The sequence below is a fragment of the Podarcis raffonei genome, chromosome 16, assembly GCF_027172205.1.
Source record: "Podarcis raffonei isolate rPodRaf1 chromosome 16, rPodRaf1.pri, whole genome shotgun sequence".
Taxonomy (NCBI): Eukaryota; Metazoa; Chordata; class Lepidosauria; order Squamata; family Lacertidae; genus Podarcis; species Podarcis raffonei.
In genome coordinates, this window is record NC_070617.1 from 13,826,844 (window position 1) to 13,845,405 (window position 18,562).

At 48.2% G+C, this 18,562-nt stretch overlaps 2 protein-coding genes across 3 annotated transcripts; one reads left to right on the plus strand and one right to left on the minus strand.

The window, feature by feature from the left end:
- The first annotated feature begins 2,419 nt into the window (after nucleotides 1-2,419).
- On the plus strand, nucleotides 2,420-16,021 carry MRPL11 (mitochondrial ribosomal protein L11). Of its 2 annotated transcripts, none has more exons than XM_053368600.1 (6): nucleotides 2,420-2,522; nucleotides 4,477-4,625; nucleotides 12,402-12,497; nucleotides 12,885-12,978; nucleotides 14,298-14,457; nucleotides 15,789-16,021. In XM_053368600.1, the coding sequence occupies exons 2-6, from the start codon at nucleotides 4,500-4,502 to the stop codon at nucleotides 15,892-15,894; spliced, it is 582 nt and encodes a 193-aa protein (XP_053224575.1). In that variant the 5' UTR covers nucleotides 2,420-2,522; nucleotides 4,477-4,499; the 3' UTR covers nucleotides 15,895-16,021. The 2 variants fall into 2 exon arrangements, with proteins under 2 accessions (XP_053224575.1, XP_053224576.1); XM_053368601.1 differs by having other exon boundaries at nucleotides 2,425-2,511.
- LOC128403642 (transmembrane protein 121-like) lies at nucleotides 5,107-10,358 on the minus strand. The gene is made up of 2 exons (XM_053368599.1): nucleotides 8,346-10,358; nucleotides 5,107-7,543 (listed from the first exon to the last, which is right to left on the minus strand). Exons 1-2 carry the CDS (start codon nucleotides 8,425-8,427, stop codon nucleotides 6,300-6,302), a joined length of 1,326 nt encoding a protein of 441 aa, XP_053224574.1. The 5' UTR covers nucleotides 8,428-10,358; the 3' UTR covers nucleotides 5,107-6,299.
- Nucleotides 16,022-18,562: the final 2,541 nt, after the last annotated feature.

The following is an 18,562-nucleotide window of genomic DNA, read 5'->3' on the forward strand; positions in this document are numbered from 1 at the left end:
CCCCCCCCTTTTTTTTTTTTTCCTGGTGGCTGGCACTCTACTGCGCAACCAATCCCCTTTATTCCTGGTGGCCCACCTGCCACGCCCTTTTTTCCCTTCCTGGCTGCACTCTACTGCATAACCAGGTGAGGCTGATCAGGCCTCGCCCTTTCCGTCGGGCTGCCCTTTCCGTCGGGCTTACCTTTTCCGCTGCGGATTCCCTTCCCCTCGGCGCCGTCCTCTTTGTTTTTCTCCCTCAACAAGATGTCTCCACTGCAGGACAGTGTGGCTGGCTCCCCCCACGAAACAGGCGGGGTGCGCACGGGAGCCTGCAAACGCTGCTGAGCTGTTCACCTTGGTTGAGCCTGGCCCTCCGGTCCATATTTGGGGAGGGGGCTTATCCCGGGCGAGCCCCCAAAGAAATGAAGCCTTATTTACCTAGGGATCCATCAGCCACGCCATCCCCGGACCTTGGAGGGAACAAAAGTACCAGGAAAGCAAAATCTTCTTTGGAGAAAAAGAGTTTATTGAAATCTGTGTACAAAGACATTTTGTACACAGAGACAACCAGTTGGATAGCTCCTGAAAATACACTGGCTGTAAATACATGGCATTTGGCAGGCATTCTTATACTGTAGGTACACATTTCTCCACCAATCAGCAATTGCCAACCTATAGGTACACCTTCCTTCCACCAATCACCAATTGCCAACCTATAGGTACACCTTAGGAGGATAATCACGTTAAGCACGTTCCTTACCCATTTCCCTGTCTTTTGAGCCTACGTGGCTCCTCTTATTCTTTACTTGACCAGTGTCACAAGCCAAACCTGCTTAAGCAATCTTTATTGGAATCTAAAGCCAAAGCTTGCTCAGGCAATCTATATTGCAAACTTGACCAGTGTCACAAGCCAAACCTGCTTAAGCAATCTTTATTGGAATCTATATTGTGACAGAGCTAAACCGTCCCTTCCTTCAAGCATAGTCAGTGGCCGTGGAAGGCTGGCTGGCTGTAGAAAGAGAATAAAAAGAGACCCCTGAAGAGAGTTGGCGGGAATGGAATAGAAAAGGGCATGGCTGGCTGGAACCCTGAATAGGAGTGGCCCGTGCTGCAACATTTTGTTGTATATCCTTTAGTTTGAACCTACGTAGAAGCCATTGCCCTCCTTTGTGGAAGTGGGAGTTTCCTATAGAAATCAATGGAGAAATTCAAGATTTTGGTGTAGCTTTGTGACTTAGCATGTCCACCCTCAAACAAATGGCAGCCGCAAGGAATGAATTTCATGCTTTTTCTGACTCTGGCCATATTTTGTGTAAAAAGAAAAGAAAAAAGGATAACTTAGAAAAACCTTTTCATCATTTTAATAATAGCCTTACCAATGCAAATTCAGAATGCTGTCCCTTTGTTTCAGGATGGAAGGCTGAGGTTCAGAGGTGCATTATACTTCCAGCAGAGGTTGTGGGTCAGGCTGAGGTTGAGAGGGTAGCTTCCAAGAACCTTATGGTGTCATCTGGTGCTGTTAGACCCATTCTCCACATTGTAGTTGTGAAATTCTCTCCTGCCAAGCACAATTTTTATTGGGGGGGGGGGTTTCATGTGCTGAAGACTTTACCCTGGCCTTTGACACCTGATATTTTAGGACCTGTCTCGTTATGTTGATTGTAGTGTGGTTTAGCTGTTTTTTATGCTGTATTTTGTGAAGGGTGGTTGAGAAAACTAATACATAAGAAATAATAATTGGTGGGCTGAGACAGCAGCGTACAGCAACTCCACTGTCACCCCATTCCTCCTACAGGGTCTTGGGGAGGCAGTGATGAGAGAGATAGTAGTTTAGGACAGCCCTGCAGTGTGGTCCACAACAGAACAGAAGAAGAGCTGGGGCTCATTTGTTGGATTGCCAGCCAAAAAATATCCCTTATATGAAAACCCCTTGAGAAGATTGCAAAAAAACCCAACAACAATCCATATACCGTATCCCCCTCCTGGAACTTCTCCAGGGTAAACCCAGTACAGTATTCAATTGCATGTAGAAGTTGAATGTTCTGTCATTGACTTGCATGTAGCTGAACTGAAATTTACCGTATTTACCTCTGCTTATCTATCCATTTACCTCTGCTTATCTATCCATCTATCCATCTAACTAACTAACTAACTAACTAACTAACTAACTAACTAACTAACTAACTAACTATATTCAGTGGAGCTTACTTCTGAGTAAAAAAATGCATCTTTTGCTCTTTTTTTGGCGGGACAAGGGGGACGCATTTGCTGCTATGCTTAATCGCAGTTGCGTTAAAATCTCAACTGATTTCAACTATTTTCTGGTCTGACACTTGCAAGTCGAGTTGTGCGCCTCTCTAATTTCTTAGCTCTGTGTTGAGGACTGCGGTTGCTATGGGGACGGACGCCATTTTGGGCAGCTTGGTGGCGAGGGAAGGGAGGGTGAAGGAGACGCGTTCCCAGAATTCAGCGGGCCTTTGACCTCCGTGACCCAAGATGGCTGCGCCCAGGACAGCGGAGGAGACGCTTTGAGTGAGTGGAAGGTAAGAGGGGTCAGTTGCTAAAAAGATGCGGGGAGGTTGAACTTGGGGTGACCAACGGGGAGAGTGATCCTAGAAGTTGACTTAGATCGTTCGCCCATGTAGTCTAGCGTGGTCTGCACTGACTGGCAGCGGCTCTGCAGGGATTGGAGCTTCTGCACGCAGAGACTGTGCTTTGCCACTGAGCTATGGCGCTTCTCCCTAAAAGCAAATTTAGGGGTTTAAATAGACATGCAGGTGAAGCTGCCTCATACAAAGGCCACACCAGACTTTTAAAGCACTGTGACACCCCTTTAAGAGTCATGGGAACTGGAGTCTTGTAAGGGTGCTGATAGTTGTTCCCCTCGTAGGGCTACAATTGTCAGAGTTCCCCGGGAATAAGAATTGATGGTTAAATACTATATAGAGGGAGTGCATCCCCAGCTGCACTTTAGCCCATGTTTGTGAAGCAGAAGCTGGTTGTTGCTCTGGGTTAATAGCACCTAAATGCAAAGAGATTACTTTTCTAAATGTGGTATCAGTTGAATGATTTCTCACCCCTGACCTTCAGCCTTTCCCTTCCTGAAACTGAGCCAGGACCCCCAGGACCCATAGTTCCTCCTAAAAAGCATCCTATTCCTTCAGCTATATTTTCAGAAAATATATCTAGCAGATTCTCAAAGCCCAGCTGCAGCTCTCATCTCTCCTGATGTCCTCTTTGGGCTCCAGGAAAGGTCTCATCGTGAGCCATGAGGACTTATCAGCTATCTCCTGCGATTTTCAGGTTAGAATGGCACAGGCTAGCCAGTTGCACATAAGTGGGGGGGGGGGACACTCGTAGTCAGTGTTAGAAACTCAGGTGTATAAGCTGGGTGCCAAATGGCACCTTAAACCTAGGTTACGGTTGCCACAACAGAATGTCTGTTTGCCAGGGTGTTGAGCGAGATGACTCCTGGGGTCCCTTCTAATACTATGATTCTATGATCTTGATTAAATTGCTGCACTGTAGCTTGCTCTTGCAACAATTCACTTGTCCCGGTATGCAAGAAGGAGAAACACACACAGTGGAAATGGAAATAGAAATTAACTAAGGATTAAGGCAGAGGTTTACAAACTGTGGTTGCCAACCTGGCACCCAGAAGTCTCCATGGAGTCGTAATTGGACCTGCACCAGTAGCAAAATGCGCCTGGCGCCTGGGGAATTTTGATCAATGCCTGTGGTTGGATTTCCATTGTAGCAATAGGCTCCAATAGGCTCTGGCTCCACCTCCTGTTGGCCTGCTTTCTGCCCTATCAGTCACAAGGGACACCAGCTACCGCAACTTGTCATTGCATTTCTTCCAGTTTGGGTTAAAGATTACTGATGCTTTAGAGCAGTGGTTCCCAACCCTTTTTTTGGCCATGCCCCACCTAAGCATCTCTAAAATCCTGATGCCCTCCCCACTGTGACATATAATTCTTGTTATTCAAAAAGTGAACTCCTGTTCACGTGTAGGAAGCCTAAAAGGCCATTCACTGTTAATAACTCATTCTCGATTTGCCCCCCTTAAAAATCAAATTGCCCCCCCTGTGGTCCGTGTGCCCCATGTTGGGAACCACGGCTTTAGAGTATTGATTCTTATGTGCTGGTTTTTAGATACTTTGATTATTTCGTCTTTCCCCAGCTTGGAGTCTTCCAGATTTCTGTGGGTATAGGGCGGTATACAAATTTAATAACTAATAAAAATAAATAATAACAATTCCCATAATTCCTGACCTTGGGGCTAATGGAAGTTGTAGTCCAAAACATTTGGAGGGCACCAGGTTGGGGAAGATTATCTTTTCCTGAGTTGTATATAGTTTTAAGCCATTGTTACTTTTCCTTAGTTGTGAAATTGATGTGCTTTTGATTTTATATGTGGCTTTTTGTAATCTGTCCACAGATGACATTGTCTAGAAATCTTTTTAATAATATTAAATTTGACTTTTTCTAATTCAGATCTAGCCAGAACTTGAATTACGATGTCGAAGATATCCCGTGCTGCTTCTAAAGCAGTACAAAAGGTGGACCCTGGAAATTTGATCCGGTCGATCATCCGAGCTGGGCAGGCTGTTCCTGGACCACCCTTAGGACCTATCCTTGGGCAGGTATGCATGGGAGAGGGTTAGGAGGAAGGGAGTTTCATTTGCAAGTGGGCCACAGTTTGGGACATAAATTGGCTCCTTTTAAAAAACTATCGTTTTTGCTGTTTTCTTCTCTGGCTTTGATTAAAATCACTGTTATTGATCATAATGAAAATAATGAAGGTGTAGCTAACTGGCTGGAAGGTGGCAATTGAGTGCTTGGGTTTGGATCAACTGAGCAGTTATACTGTTTGGCTTGGAAACCCACTCCCTAGTCCTTCGATTGCATGAACTTGTTGGGATTATCCTGAACCTTCTCCCCCCCCCCATCTGTACCATGGCAGTGAGGTATATATGTATATGCGCACAAAATTAGCAGCTAAGTCTTGAAACACTGGGCAATGTGTTCTGGAGGCCCTGCTGTTAAACCCCAGATGTGTGTAGAAGTTGATTGCCCTTGTTCACTGGTAAGAGTGGGCAGGGGGGAAGAACACTCTCGACATGCTTAGAGGCACTCTCTTCTTTATTGCTTCACGTTCTGGAGCTGAACCCCCAACTCAGATACAATCCTTATCCAATCGTAAGCAAAATAGAGTGAATCACAGCCACGTAGTTTGGTTAGTCATTTTGCTAAGCTCCTTTTCTTAGGATAAGGGACATGGAAGTGGTGATTTCCTTTAAGAAACTGTTTTGGCAATTTTGAGAATAGAAGATAGAAATGAAGCTGGCTGCAAGAGCGAAAAAACTTTCCCACTCCCTCGGCGGCAGGATTGTGTCTCCCAGACCTCCTTTGTAGTTTGAAGAAGCACATGTTGCGAGATTTGATTTCTAAGGACACGTGTGACAAAACTTAACTCTGCTGTTTCTGAGCTTATGGGGTGCAGATCAATTACTGTAACAAAATTAGGAACCCAAGACATAAGAGCAGATCCTAGTTCTTCTGTGCCCATTATGCTCAGGTGACTGAAGGTGCTTCCAGATGTGGATGATTTAGCAGCAGCTGATCATTGCCATTCTGCTTTAACCCAGAACCTGAACAGTACCTAATTCCAGACTTCTGGAATCCAAACAAAATACTGTAGTCCAAGCAAGCAGTCCTTGTATCCCAGTCCCATATATTATGGAGGAGGCCATTTTTATTGGGGCCATGGTGTGTGTATTGGGTCGGGGGGAGGTTAAGTATTCCCACCCCACCATTAGCTGCACTCTCCTGCTGCAAAGGAGGGGAGTGGGGAATGATACAAAGGCAACAATATTTGGAGAGGGAGGAGCTAAAGTGACGGCAGTGATTCAGACAGGAGAGGCAGACCATAGAGAAGGACATTTCTAGAGCACAATCTGTACAGGGCATTATTGACCTGTCTAGGCTGCAACAGCTGGGTCATCTACACCTGAGAAAATAGTGTGTAGCGTCCATTTTTATGTTTAAATGGAATTTTCTGAGCTGGGGTGGAGGGGAGGAAGTTGAATAGGGAAAACATGAGATGAGGTTGTTTTGATTGTGTAGATGCCCTGCAAAAAGTATGTCAATGAAGTGTGGCTTTCTCACAGCAAATGACCGGTGTAGAGGCAGCCTTCCCCTATGAAGGTTCTGTTGTTACACCCCTGCTGATACACCCTTTTGGCCCTCTGTTCCCAGTGAGGGCACCCAAGAGAAAAGTGAGGCTGTTTGCCAGACAGCATCACAGAAAAGGTGTCTCACAGTCCGCCCCAGACAGACTTGAGCTGTATGTGCTGACCTGTTCTGAGTCCTCTGGAAGTGGAGGGACCAGTGGCGGCTGGTGGCGCTCTTGGGGAAAGTTGAGTAGTGTGCCTGCAGTGTTCTGACCCTTGGCTTTTAAGGTGGCAATGTCTGTGGAGCTGGTGGCTGGTGGTTTGGACGCAGCAGTGGAACTGTTCTTCTGTAGCCTGCGGCTGTCTGTAGGAGACTTCAGCCATCGCTTGTGGTGGTTCACCTGGACTGTGTCTGTAGGGCATGCCAGCCGTGGCCTGAGCACACTTGCAAACCCTGTCAGGTGTCAGGTGCCCAAGGTGTGTTTCATCTGTGTTTCTACGGAGCTGCTCATCCATTGGCTGAGTATGTCCAAGGCCCCGGCTGCCTCGGATGTGGCTGTGGCCTGTTTCCCTTCTGCCCCGAGTGCTTCTGTGGTGCTGGAGGGCAGCGCAGCACTTTAGCGCAATGGCCAAGAAGTTCTTCCCCATGAAGATGGAGGAGATGCGCTGGTCATGGCAGAGGAGCAACAGCCCTCCACGGATGAAGATGGTGGCCACATTGACGCTGGCCAGACTCAGGAGTGGGTAGAGCGCGCCAGGGCGAGGGCCCTGCACCCCCAGCTCATTTAGCGAGACGCAAGGGAGAATCAGCAGGAGGCCATAGCAGTAGAAGAAGGTCAGGCCCTCAGCCCACAGGGGGAGCACCCGCCGCTGCGGCTCCCACAAGCTGGCCTGGATCTCCAGCACATCCAGCAGGTCCAACACCACCCAAAAGAGGCGCCCACGCAGTTCGTCTTTCTTCCGGAAGCTGGCGGAGGCCTGGGCCACCAGCTCAGTGGCTCCAAGGACCGTGTAAAGGGCAGGGATGCAGATGGAGAGCAGGAGGGTCAGGGTGCGCCGGGCCAGCGGGTCAGGCGCCCGCCCCTCGGTTGCATAGTGCTGGTAGACGAAGTAGAGCTTGATCTCCAGCGCGAAGGCAAAGAGAAACCACAGCACCATGGCGTAGCCTCGCTGGGCCGGCCTCACCTCGCTGCCTACCCACATGGTTGCGTAGCGCAGCACAAGCAAAAAGAAGAGGTCCCCAGCCAGGGCAAGGGCGCCGACTCCCAGGCGCCGGGCCCCTGTGCTCTGCTCCACCAGGTAGACATCCATCGCCCCCATGGTGCAGACGATGACTACAGCTGCCACACAGGTGTGTGGGATGTTGGGGGCCTGCTGCTCCATGGTGCCTTTGGGGGGGGGGGAGAAAGAGGAGAGCATACAATGAAGGAAATTAAGAAGGAAGGTTGGGGGGGGGGATTTTCTGAGGATCTTGCTTTCCCGTCTGAAAGGGGTGAGAAAGAGAGAGCTCTGGAACATTGGAAACTCTCTTGTAATGAGTCAGACCCTGTGATCCCATCTAGCTGGTACTGCGTGCACTGACTGGCAGTGGCATTCCAGCATTTCAGACAGGATTCTCTCCCAGCCCTGCCTGGAGAAGCTGGGGATCAATCCTGGGACCTTCTGCATGCAAAGCAAACTGAACTTCAACGCTTCCAAATCTATGCATTTAATCAAATAAATAGGGGGGAACTTGGTTGTGGCCTATTATTTATTAATTAATTAAATAATTTTCTATTTTATTTTTAATTTGCCCATCAGTAAATATTTCCTTGGTGGCATATAAGCAAAACAATGCTCAAAAAAAGGAGAGGAAAATAACACAGTTAAAAATGAACAGCAGTTTTGTTAACGATAGAGATAGCGTAAAAAAGCTCAAACTGAAAACACTATTAAAAAGCCTCTAGGTGAATAAAAAAAGGGTATTTGCAACCACTGAAAAGGCTATAGAGGAGGCATACATGAGAAGAGGCAAATCTTCTAGGGATGTGTAGGTAAAACCAGTGTCATCAGGGCTTGCAGGGGCCTTCTGGCTTCAGTGTCGCGGTCAGGCTGGGGCTGTGGGTGGTTGCTGAAGCCTATTCACATGAGCTGCAAAGAACAGCAATGGGGGTAGGGGGCATATAAATAAAATTGCCTTGCTCCACTTACTTTGTGACTCGTGCCAGCCTGTAGAAAAGGTCACTCTTGCTTCTGCACAGTTGAACTGCCTAGTTGGGGGTGCCTTCTTCATGCCCTGTCAGTATCCGTTATCGGAAGGCTGAAGCAACCGCCTTTGTCTTAAAACGCCGGATTGCTGATCCCATCTGATCACTGGAAACTCCATGACTGTGGACTTCCAAGCCTGGGGGTGGGGAACCTGCAAAGACCCATTGGTTTAAAACCTCCAATTGCCTCTTCCCTGGTCAGTTCTCCTGAAAGCCCACTTCTTCTTTTGCTTCATCCCAAACCAGACCTAAGAGATTTGGGCTTTGAACCAGGAAGCCCCTCCTTCAAAACACGTCTGGGCCATGAACTTCCTAGGCGGCCTTAGCAAAGCCCCTCTCAGCCTCCCACCACCACCAGTCTGCAATATGAGGATAAGAATGCAGGCCTACTTTTCAGGGTTGTTGCAAGGGTTAAATGCAACCCGGCAATGCGTGTAAAGCCCTTTGGGTATTCTTTGAAAAGCTATATAATATGTGCTGCCAACATTAATAGTCTGAGCACATGTCACTTGAGAGGGGGCCTTTTCAGTTATGCCTCCCCCTGCCCCTCTGGAGGTCTCCCTGCAATCATTCACATCCTTACACAATCAGGTAAAAACTTCTCCCTTCTCCCAGGCATTTGATGGGTTATGAAGATTTTGCTGTCTATTTATGGTATGCGTTTTGCTCCTGTTTTATTGGTCTATTTTATAGGCTCTAATTGCACTGTAACGCATTGTTCTTTTTTATTTTATGGTTAATGTATGTTATGCTCTTCAAGTTTTTGCAAGTGGCTTGGATAGTCTTTCTGTGGCAAGCGGCTAGTACGAATTCAGAAACAACAACAGAGTATTGTGGCACATTAAAGACTAACAAATTTATGATTGCATTAACTTTCATGGACCGGAGGTTGTGAAAACCTTTGCTGTCATAAATTTGTTGGGTCTCTTAAGGTGCCACAGTACTTGTTGGTTTTGCTGCAACAGGCTAACACAGTCTCTTTGACTAGCATTAGGTGCAACCTGTTAATTCTGCATTTGTGTAAAGGTGTGTTTTTCTTTAGTCCTGAATCTACTGCTAATAAATTTTACTGGATCATCCCAGGTTTTAATGTGAAAAAGGCAAATTCCGCTCCACCAACTTTCTACTGCACATGAGTCACAGTTTTTAAAAACCTCAGCTCACCTTTCTCTTAACCATCTCTTTTTTCAAACTAAAAAGCCTCAAATGTTGTAACATTTCCTCCTAGCGCAGTTGCTGTCCAGCTCCCTGATAATTTTTGTTGCCCTTGTTTTCTGCACCTTTCCTAGCTCTGCATTATCCCTTTTTTGTTCCCCGTGTGGCTGCACCATGGATTTCTGTAAAGGCATTGCAGTGCAATCAGTCTTACTTCTAGCCCTTTCCCTAATACAGTAATCACAGCTGTGGGACTTGCCTCTTTCAGTACTGGCATGAAGTATTATTTATGAATTAATATTGATAATGAACCCTTCCTTTTTATTGTCACTTGGATGCCCGCATGGAGATTTTGTGCTGAGCACATCCAAAGGGCTTAAATTTGAGCCAGCAGTTAAGCTGGCTGAAGTTGCAATTAAGGAGAGGCTGCCCCTGCCCATGTGCAGAGTATACGTTTAGACATCTAGGACAAGAGTGGGGGAGCATTTCCAGGTCAGAGTGCATACCATCCAGACAGCTTGAGGACCCTGCCCCCAACACCTGGCCCACAAATCTTCCCCACAGAGTTACAGCCACCACATAGATCATCACAGCACAGCAGTGACTCAGTATGGACAGTTTTATGCTAACTCTGGACCAGCGCAGAAGTGGAGCAACAGAAGTAGATGCACAAAACTAAACCTCTCTGCAGTCAGACAAACTTATCCACTACAACCCTAAGATCTTATTCTGGGTCAGTTCAGACACAGTTCCCTGTCCATTCCCCCCAACCCCCAGTAATCCCCACAAAACTGAGACATTCCTCCCTCCCACCCCTGAATTACCATACAAATCCTCAGCCTTCTTGAAAGGACAAGGCACTGGGATTTGGGACCCCCTCTGCCTGCTCAGCTTGCTCAGACCAAGGTTTTCAGGAGCATGAAGGATGTAGGAAGAGGCTTCAGAACAAGCAGGAGTGCAGAAGCCAAGGCCTGCATGGAGGCACCATTTGCCCAGTGAGGAGAGAGAGAGAGAGCTGCTCTGTACATCCTCAGAGGCACTCTTTCTCCTGCTCATATATCCTCAGGCGCATACCAGACAGGACTGGGAGGGAATGGGGTCTTCCCCAGTTGTGAGTGAAATTCCCCCACCCAAGGAGTTGGGAACCACTTTGTGTACAGAGATAACAGGGAGGTATCCTGATTCTTGGATTTATTTGATTTTTATTAGACGGGGGAGCCTTGTAGAAAGTGTGCATGTATGTCTGTTTCTGTGTGTCTGTGCATTATGCTGGAGGGATCTCCGTCCTCTAGATTGGGGGTGTCGGTGTCAAGGGGAGGGACCTATTTGCCGGACAAGTGCATGGGAGCTGTGTGTGTGTGTGTGTCTGCTTGACTCTGTCCCTGTTCAGCCATCCTGTTTTTGCCACTGGGAGGGAGGGTGGGCTCTTGAGTCCTTGCCATTCACATCCTCCCCCTCCCCTCCCCCTCCTCAGCTCTACAGTTGCTCCTTGTGCCAAAGGAAACACAGGATATCCTGGTTCGGCCCCCTCCCCACTGCTCGCGGGCGGGGGTGGGAGATCTCTGGCGCATCCTCCCCTCCTCCCTTCTTCCAATACCTGCAGGGATCCGGCAGCGTGTGCTTCTTCCTACCTCTCCCGATGTGCTCAGAGCAAGGCAGAGACAGGGTGAGGCGGTCTGTTCTCCCTCAAGGAGGAGGAGGAGGAGGATCCCTGTGTGTGCGCGTCTCCCCACCCCCCGCCTGCTCTTGGACGGAGGATTTAAACACACACGTACACACAAAACGCCCTCGTTTCGCCTTCGCTGTCATTCAGTTTTTCTTGCCCATTCAAAGGGCCAGGGCTGTGGGACTGTTTCCAAGTGGTTTTCATTTGAGCCTTCATTCAAGTCTGGCACAATTGAAGTAACCGTCGAGGGGAGGGGAGTGCCTCTGAGCATATGCTGAGTGCCTCTTCGGCCCCAGGGGCAGGTGACTCACTCAGCCGCAGGTCTGGGTGTGCTCAGCACCCGGGCAGAAGGAAGCCACTTGACAAAAAGCCCCCTCGCCCCTCCAACTTTGCCAGCTTGAGTGGGATAGATGTGTAAGAAATGACTCTGTCCATCCAGGATTAAAGGAGGCAGCTGGTTCCAAACCTGAAGGGTTAATTATCATCCAGGCAGCTTTAGACTCAGCACCACTCTTTAGAAATAGACTGCTGTGCTGCACCTCTTTTCTGGAGCAGCGCTGGAGCAGAAACGAGCCTACTGTAGATAGGTGAAATTTGCATTTCCTCCCCCTCCACTCTCTTTTGCCTCTGAGCCTGCCCACTATTGGCCACATGGTCCCTGGAAGCATTCCCTTGGGCTGAACAAGGGATTCCTCCACCATCACCCCCACTGTTACCTCCCCCACCAAGCTTAGACAGGGCAGCTGTAGGAGAGTTTGCCCCTTCTGCGGAAGGCTTGGGAGCTGAGTCCTGAAATCCTTCTAGCACCCAGAGAAAGGAAGATTGAGTAGAGACACAATAGCAGGCTTCAAATAGCTGAAGGGCTGTCACTCACAAGATGGGACAGACTTGATTCTGGTCCAGACAGCAGGATTAGAAGCAATGGGGGTGGGGAATGCCAGGGAGCAGATTTCAGCTACATGTGATACAGCCTATCCAGTAGTGGAACAGGCCACCTGGGGACGTGGTGGGCACTTATTTTCCAGGAGGCAATTCAGCTGAGAGCGGATCGCCTTCTCCCAGGAATGCTGTGCTTGCATCCTGAATTCTTCCTGATCCTGCAAAGTGTTGGACTAGCTGCCCTCTGAATTTCCTTCTAAATCTCACTTTGCGTGATTCCTGTCTCTTGTCCCCCTCCAGAGAGGCATCTCCATTGGGCAATTCTGCAAGGATTTCAATGAGCGCACAAAGGACATCAAGGAAGGGATCCCTCTGCCCACACGCATCATTGTACGGGTGAGAAGAACATAATTTACCTATTTATGTAGAGGCAGGGCTGGAAACATCTTGCAGGCGGACGTCTGTCTTGAGCATTGAGTGCCTGTGCCCCAGAGTTCAAATACTTCTGTGTGCAGCTTGCTCTGGAGGATCCCAGGTTGTGTGGCAACCACTTTTGATGTTTTACACAGAGCCAGATCCTTGGCCCATGTTGTATACAGTGACTGGTGGTAGCTCTCCTGAGACATCTGCTGTACCACTGAGTTACTAATAATAATGGATGTGGTTGTCCAGAACATCTGGAGGACCCCACGCCTGGTTTGCACCTCATTTTTGTGTTTGCGCCTTTGCCAGAGGCATGGCTGACTTAACTCTCTTCCCTTTTCCCTGTACTCCTTTTTGCAGCCTGACCGATCATACGAGCTTCAGATAAACAAGCCAACAGCTACATATTTTCTGTTGTCAGCAGCTGGCATAGAAAAGGGAGCAACAAATCCTGGTGAGAGACACAACCAGGGAGGGAAGCTGATGGGTAGGGTGAGGGTCCAGGGGCAAAGCGCTGGGCCAGAACGGCAGAAAGGAGCCATCTGAGCACCAGAGCTGGGGGGGACACGGGACCAGCAGCCCGCATCCTGGCAATGTTGTCACCAGTGGCTTCTTGGTTGGGATTGGTTTTCCCACCTGTTTGTCAGGGCTCAAATCACTTAAGTACAGTGGAACCTTGCTTCCTAAATGCCTTAGTTGCTGAACAAATCAGCTCCCTAATGCTGCAAACCCGGAACTGAGTGTTCCAGTTTGTGAATGTTTTTTGGACACTCCTGCAGCCAATTAGAAGCCACGCCTTGGTTTTCAAATGGTTTCGGGAGTCTTCTAATGCTGTGCAGGATGTTTTTCCATTTGTTGTTTTTGCTGTGACAGTCTAGCACAGTCTCTGGAGTTACCACTAAGTACATGCCCCACATTAGGGACGCGGGTGGCGCTGTGGGTTAAACCACAGAGCCTAGTGTTATGTACTGAAATTCTCACCCTGGGCCAGCAAGGGGATACTGTAGATAGTTTTCACTCAGGTACACATATGCTAATAAGGGATCGAAAGTGACGTTCAGTGATTGGATAGTTACAGAAAATGGTTACTGTTGCGTTCTAGTGGAGCTCTATATAAGCAGGCTGGCTGAACCCTTCGGTTCAGTTCTGTTCTGGCCTGTGAATAAACAAGAGCTGTTTGAAGAATCGCTGTGTCATTTGATATGTTCACCCACAACTTAACACCTAGGACTTGCCGATCAGAAGGTCAGCGGTTCAAATCGCCGTGACGGGGTGAGCTCCCATTGCTCGGTCCCTGCTCCTGCCAACCTAGCAGTTTGAAAGCACGTCAAAGTGCAAGTAGATAAATAGTTACTGCTCCGGCAGGAAGGTAAATGGCGTTTCTGTTCGCTGCTCTGGTTCACCAGAAGCGGCTTAGTCATGCTGGCCACATGACCCGGAAGCTGTACGCCGGCTCTCTCGGCCAATAAAGCGAGATGAGCAGTGCGACCCCAGAGTCGGTCACGACTGGACCTAATGGTCAGGGGTACCTTTACCTTTACTTTTACATGCCCCACATTAGAACAGGTTCAAAATTGTGTTGGGGGGAAGCATAAGCCTTGGAGTTTGACTATTTTGAATGAATTTTTTTCCTCTCTCGTGTGCATGATAATGCACATGGCTAAAAATGTTGGGAGTTTCGAGGTGTGCTGGGATTTCCCCCTCTTGGGCTTTGGTAGCAAACCTCCAACTGGCTCTTCCTGGCTTTAAGACCCTCTCTGTGCTGTGCTGCAGGGCATGAGGTGGCAGGAATGGTGACCTTGAAGCACTTGTATGAAATTGCCCTGGTGAAGTCTCAGGACCCGAACTTCGTGCTCCGCGACACGCCGCTCGAGAAGGTCGTCCTGTCGCTCATGGGGACTGCCCGGTCGCTGGGCATCAAGGTGGTGAAAGAGTAAGTGACTGGTGCCCATGGGAATCAGTGGCTGAAGAGCACAAACCTTGGGAAGAATCCACGAGGCAGCAGACAAGCAGACTCTGGTTGCAGTTTGCATACGACGATAAACCAGGCTTCTCAGTTTATTGAATGAGCAGGGGGCTGGTCCATGTTATCTTCCCAATTTGCCCCACCCTTGGGGCAGGCAGGAGTAGGAAACTGGGAAGCCTCAGCTTCCTGCTCTGCCCAAAAGAAGGGTCATAGTTTCTTGCTTCCTTAACAGCTTAGGACCAGTTTACTTCAGGGATCTCACCACCACCCCAGTTGGATCACTTTGATCTGCAGAACTTGCAGTTTGACTAAAGCCACACCATCCCAGTCCACATTTGCAGGGATTTGACCCTTTAGTGTGGCAGCACATTTGCTGTGGAGCTCTGTGCCTATTGACATCAGGCGGTTGCTCTCACTATATTGTTTTGTTGTTGCTCTATTTATAACTCACATTTTCTCCAAGGACATGGTCCTCGTCCTCCCAGTTTTATCCCCACAACAACCCTGTGAGGTAGGACAGCTGCTGCAAACATTTTCCAGCAAGCCCACCCAGGCATTTTGCTTAGCTACCTCTATTTGTTTCAAAAGGTTTTATTGATTTCATCTGTGTTTGGGTGACGATGGTTTTGTGCCTATTTATTTTTCTTTTCATTTGTGGATTTTGGCCCCTTTTGAGCTACAGTGGGAGAGCTCTCTGATCGATCGCTTGACCAATCTTCTAAACAAATAGCAAGCCAACAACAAATGGTGGCTTCAGATGGGCTGGTGCTTATTCAGAAAGTATGGATCACAGTCATGTGTTAATGTAGCCTCTGCTTCCTGGCCTGTTTTTTTTTGGGGGGGGGGTTGGGGGTTTTTTTAGGTGGTGGTGGGAAGAGAGAGTATTGTGGGGGGAAACAATAACTGAAATTTGGTGACCCGAGGAGGTGACCCTCAATGCCATCGTAAGGAGAGGCTGTGAGTGGCAACCAGGATACAATGGGCAGCCAAAGTAACTTGCCAGGTGGGATGGCGTTCCTGGCAGGTGGGTCACTGTTTTTTGCCCAGGAGGGGCGAGGCAGCAGAGAGGTGGACATTGCACTGACCTCCCTGCTGCTTCACCCTTCTCCCTCCCTGTAAGCAACAGTGACCTTCCTCCCAGGAAGCTGGTCGAGCAGCCCTGCCTCACCTGGTGAGCCCCACCTGAGCAGCAAACCCTGTGAAGCAGCAGAGAAAGGTGTGGGGCAGAACTGGAAACGGGGCAGATAGGCTTGACGTGAAGCAAGGAGGTGCAATTCTCTTTCCTCTTCGCCCTCCAGACTCCATGCAGAGGAATACGCTGCTTTCCTGAAGGAGCGCGAAGAGTTATTGGCAGCTCAGGCTGAAGCAAAGGAAGCTGAACTGGCAGCTGCAAAGAAGAAATGAGCGCCACCTCCCTCCATTTGGGCACACTGAGATTCAGATCCCCAGAGTGCTTGGAGTGTGAATGGCGCCGGCTTCTCACTTGTCCAGTCTGCTGTGCACTGGGAGCTAAGTCTGCCCAGTGATGCCTTGCTGAAGAAGACAGGGAGGAAGGCGAGAGGGCCATGGCTTCTGGTCAGGGCTGGTCTGACTCTGGAACTCCCACTGTAATTATTGTCAGTCCCTTTTCAGTAAATGATTTCTTTTTAAAAAATAATCTCATAATTTTCCTCTGTGTCTTTGAATGTCTGTGCTGTGTTTATATTTCTAATCCCTAAATCTTTTAAATAGTTATTTAACAAGACCTATTTCCTGCTTAATCACCAAAAACTCTGAGTAAATACACGCTCATTAAAAATAATGAATCTAGGTTCATTTGAAAAACACAAATAAACTTGGAAGATGGAAGGAAACAAGTTGACCTAAAATTTATCAAGAAACGAATTGGAGCAAAAGTCTAAAACAAATATACATAATAAAATAAAATCACATGCTAAAGTTAAAAATCTCGGCGGGCTTGCCTACACAAAAGAGTTTTTAGCAGGTGTTGAAAACAATATAGCAAAGGTGTCTTCCTAAAATCAGTTGGCAGGGAGTTCCAGAGAGCAGGTGCTGTCATAGTGAGGAGCTGATTCCTTGCAGTTGGGGAATGAACATTACATGGCACTTGCAGACGCGCCAGTTCCACAGGTTGGGATGGTTACGTGGACACATACAACTTGTCATTCAAAGAAGGAGTAATACATCAAACATTAAAAAAACTTCCCTGAGCAGGGCTGCTTTCAGGTGTCTTCTAAAAGTCACATAGTTGTTTATTTTCTTGACATCTGATGGGAGGGGGTTCCACAGGGTGCGCACCACTACCGAGAAAGGCCTCTTCCTGGTTCCTTATAACCTCACTTTTCGCAGTGAGGAAACCTCCAGAAGGCCCTCGGAGCTGAACCATCACCCCCCAGCTGAACAATAGGGATGGAGATGCTCCTTCATGTATCCTGGGCCATTTAGGGCTTTAAAGGTCAGCACCAACATTTTGAATTGTGCTTGGAAACTTTAATTTGAGGCTTCTTCCCAAACAAAAGTTACCCTCTCCCCATGGCTGCTCCCCATGGTTTTAAAGGGATTCTCCTAACACTGTTGTAATGAAATTGCTATATGGAGTATCCAGCAGGTGTCAGGGCTGAGCCGTACCTCATCTTTTTTGAGCCCTTTCAATTCACCCATGCCAGCATCCCTCTCACTTCATTCAGGCATCTGTGGTGCTTTGTGGAAACTACCACAAATCTCAGCACCTCTCATATTAAAAATAATAATAATGAAGAGTGCATTTTTATAGGCTTCTGCCCCAGCCCGATAGGGTGCCATCCTGTAACAGCCACACACATTCCTGTTGTTTTGCATCCAGGAATGATGGGCTGCATCTCCCTCGCTGGTACCCAGAATTTCCATAGCAACGAGTGATACTGCTCAGGGCACCACCTTTGTGTTACTAGGGCTGCTTGGGTGGCAGAGGATTGCATCAGAGGGGAAGGAGGGTGTCCGGAAAGAGAGGTGTAGGCATCATTGCTTGGGGCAGTGGATCAAATTGGGGGCTTTCTTGGGGAAATGGGGAGAGGGTCCCATCCACAGGACCCCAGCCTCCTGAAATGGAAGACGCTTTGAGCAAAAAGCCTGCCGTCTTGCAGAGATCCCCTCTTTCAACTCCCCCCGCATGTTAGCCAATGCACTACAAATGATTTCCTCAACAGATGATGGCAATGTACCACCAAGCTCATCCGCTTGGGGAATATACAAGTTGACCACTGACTCTCAGAATCACACACCCCATCTTCAAAGGCTTGTTGGTTTCTTGTGCACTTTGCCCCATTCCAGTCACGGAAACCAACCATCTAGAGTGCTAGTCACGCCACTACCCCTTTATTCTAAGAAGGTACATCCTTCATAAGCTAAAGTTGGGCTCTCCATTTCCCCACCCCCTCACTCCTGGCTAAACTTTTGTACCTTCAGCAACTGTGAGATAGGCAGAAGTTTGGTAGGTACTATAGTGGCGACCAGTTTCACCTGTTGAAAGTCTGCCTGTCCTGCCATTAAAAAGGCACAAGAAAGGAGATTCCAGCTAAACAAAAGAGAGAACTTTCTGACAGTAGGAGCTGTTTGATACTGGAACGGTTTCCCTCGGGAGGTGGTAGACTCCTTCAGTGGAGATTTTTAAGCAAAGGATGGATGGCCATCTGTCATGGATGCTTTAGTTGAGATTGCTGTAGCCTTAGGCTCCAAGAATTTGTCTAATCCTCTTTTACATTCTCCAGGTTAGTGGCCTGTGGAAGGGAATTTCACAATTTAGCTGTTCCTCGTGGTTTTGACACATGCCAGTCCAGTCAAAATGACAACCAGTAATACTTCAGAGGTGCTGAAGGGGAAAAAAGAGGGTGGGAAGATCATGGCAGTTCTTGGAAGAGCTTTCTCACTCTTAAGAGCTGTTTGGCAGTGGAATGGACTTTCGTGGAAGGTGGTGGACTCACCTTCGTTGAAGGTTTTTAAGCAGAGGTTGGCTAGCCATCTGTCGGGGATTTTTTTTGCTTCGATTTCTGCACTGCAGGGGGTTGGACTAGATGACATTTGGGGTTCCCTTCTA

Bases quoted from the DNA above. Each gene is read 5' to 3' on its own strand.
- MRPL11 (XM_053368600.1), top strand. From the start codon at position 4,500: ATGTCGAAGATATCCCGTGCTGCTTCTAAAGCAGTACAAAAGGTGGAC. The intron at 4,626-12,401 runs GTATGCATGGGA...GTCCCCCTCCAG, and splicing joins TAGGACCTATCCTTGGGCAG to AGAGGCATCTCCATTGGGCA. The intron at 12,498-12,884 runs GTGAGAAGAACA...TCCTTTTTGCAG, and splicing joins CCACACGCATCATTGTACGG to CCTGACCGATCATACGAGCT.
- LOC128403642 (XM_053368599.1), bottom strand. From the start codon at position 8,427: ATGAAGAAGGCACCCCCAACTAGGCAGTTCAACTGTGCAGAAGCAAGA. The intron at 7,544-8,345 runs GTAAGTGGAGCA...CCCCCCCCAAAG, and splicing joins AGGCTGGCACGAGTCACAAA to GCACCATGGAGCAGCAGGCC.